This window comes from Parus major, chromosome 21, assembly GCF_001522545.3.
Source record: "Parus major isolate Abel chromosome 21, Parus_major1.1, whole genome shotgun sequence".
Taxonomy (NCBI): Eukaryota; Metazoa; Chordata; class Aves; order Passeriformes; family Paridae; genus Parus; species Parus major.
This window is the reverse complement of record NC_031789.1, coordinates 727,411-729,196: the sequence shown is the minus strand read 5'-3', so window position 1 is coordinate 729,196 and position 1,786 is coordinate 727,411. Positions and strand designations below refer to the sequence as shown.

At 59.7% G+C, this 1,786-nt stretch overlaps 1 protein-coding gene across 1 annotated transcript in view; it reads left to right on the top strand.

Annotated features, from left to right (window-relative positions):
* The window catches only part of SDHB (succinate dehydrogenase complex iron sulfur subunit B), a 7,372-nt gene that overhangs the window by 1,120 nt on the left and 4,466 nt on the right, over positions 1–1,786 (top strand). Inside the window, exons 2-3 of the mRNA XM_033519353.1 lie at positions 141–265; positions 1,130–1,307. Of these exons, the coding sequence (XP_033375244.1) occupies positions 141–265; positions 1,130–1,307 (303 nt within the window). The remainder of the gene's footprint in view (positions 1–140; positions 266–1,129; positions 1,308–1,786) is intronic.

Sequence of the window (1,786 nt, the reverse complement as noted above, 5' to 3'; positions counted from 1 at the left end):
CAGGATGAGATCTGAGGCTGTTTTTCCCTGGATCCAGGAGGGATCTGAGGCTGTTTTTCCCTGGATCCAGGAGGGATCTGAGGCTGTTTTTTCCCTGAATTCGAGGAGATCTGAGGCTGTTTGTTTTCCCCTGGATCCAGGTGCTCCGTGAGGCGCAGACGGCGGCGGCGGCGCCGCGGCTGAAGAAATTTGCCATCTACAGATGGGACCCCGACAAGGCTGGGGACAAACCCCGCATGCAGACCTACGAGGTGGACCTGAACAAGTGGGTGTCCCTCGGGAATGGGGCCAGGAGCAATCCTGGCTCCAGGGAATGGCTGGGAAGGGGCTGCTCCCCTCTGGCACTGAGCACCCACCGTGGCTGTTATCCCAGGAAAAAGCAGGTCACAAATCTATCCCAAACCTTTCCCAGGAGCTTTTCCAGAGGGATCCATCCCAAACCCTTCCTTCCCAGGAATTCCTCCAGAGGGATCCATCCCAAATCCATCCCCAGGAGCTCCTCCAGAGGGATCCACCCCAAACCATTCCCAGGAATTTCTCCAGAGGGATCCATCCCAAATCCATCCCCAGGAATTTCTCCAGAGGGATCCACCCCAAACCTTTTCCAGGAGCTCCTCCAGAGGAATCCATCCCCAGGAGCTCCTCCAGACGGATCCATCCCAAACCTTTCCCAGGAGCTTTTCCAGAGGGATCCATCCCAAACCCTTCCCAGGAATTCCTCCATAGGGATCCACCCCAAACCATTCCCGGGATCTCCTCCAGAGGGATCCATCCCAAACTCTTCCCAGGAATTTCTCCAGAGGGATCCATCCCAAATCCATCCCCAGGATCTCCTCCAGAGGGTTCCACCCCAAACCCTTCCCAGGAGCTTTTCCAGAGGGATCCACCCCAAACCTTTCCTTCCCAGGAATTCCTCCAGAGGGATCCACCCCAGAGCTCCCACCCTGCCCGAGCTCGCAGGAGCAGCAGCTCCGGTTTCGGGGTGGCTTTGTCGCAGTGAACCATCCCTGGGTGGTGCCCTGGGTGTCAAAGGACAGGAATTGTCCCCGAGTGTCCCTGTGACTCACGGGGACACGCGGGGCTGGCCCCACAGGGGATCCCTGCGGGTGACCGGGGGCTTGTGCCGCAGGTGTGGGCCCATGGTGCTCGATGCCCTGATCAAGATCAAGAACGAGGTGGACTCCACGCTGACCTTCCGCAGGTCCTGCAGGGAGGGTAAGGACAGGGAATTCCCGCCTGGAATCCCCCAGGGAGCTCAGACCCCCTCCCCTCCCCGCCCCAGTGCAGCCAGGAGCGAGGCTGGAGCACAGCTCTGAGCTCCAGGAATTCCTCCCACAGCTCCCAGTTGTCCCAGTTCCCAGCTCATCTGCTGCCTCCCAGTGCGTGGGGAGATCCAGGGGGAGATTCCAGCGAGACTCCAGGAGAGATCCCTCTCTCCAGGCTGAGACAGGGCAGGGCTGGAGTGGGAGCTGGAATGGGTGCTGCTGTGGGAATCAGACTGGCTGGAACTGGGAGAGCGCTCAGGATTTCCAGGAACAGCTCCAGGAGTCTCCTCCTTTGGGCTAGGGGCAGGGGTGGATTGAGGGAAAGGACACCCACGGTTTGGGGTTGTGGCTGCTCCCAGGCTTTTCCTGGGAAAACCTCCTGAATCACGGGTCACACCGGGCTGCTGAGCTGGCTGAGAGCATTCCTGGCTGGAATGGCTGTGGACTGGGGCTGTGGGAGCATTCCTGGCTGGAATGGCTGTGGATTGGGAGCTCATTCCTGGCTGGAATGGCTCTGGAAT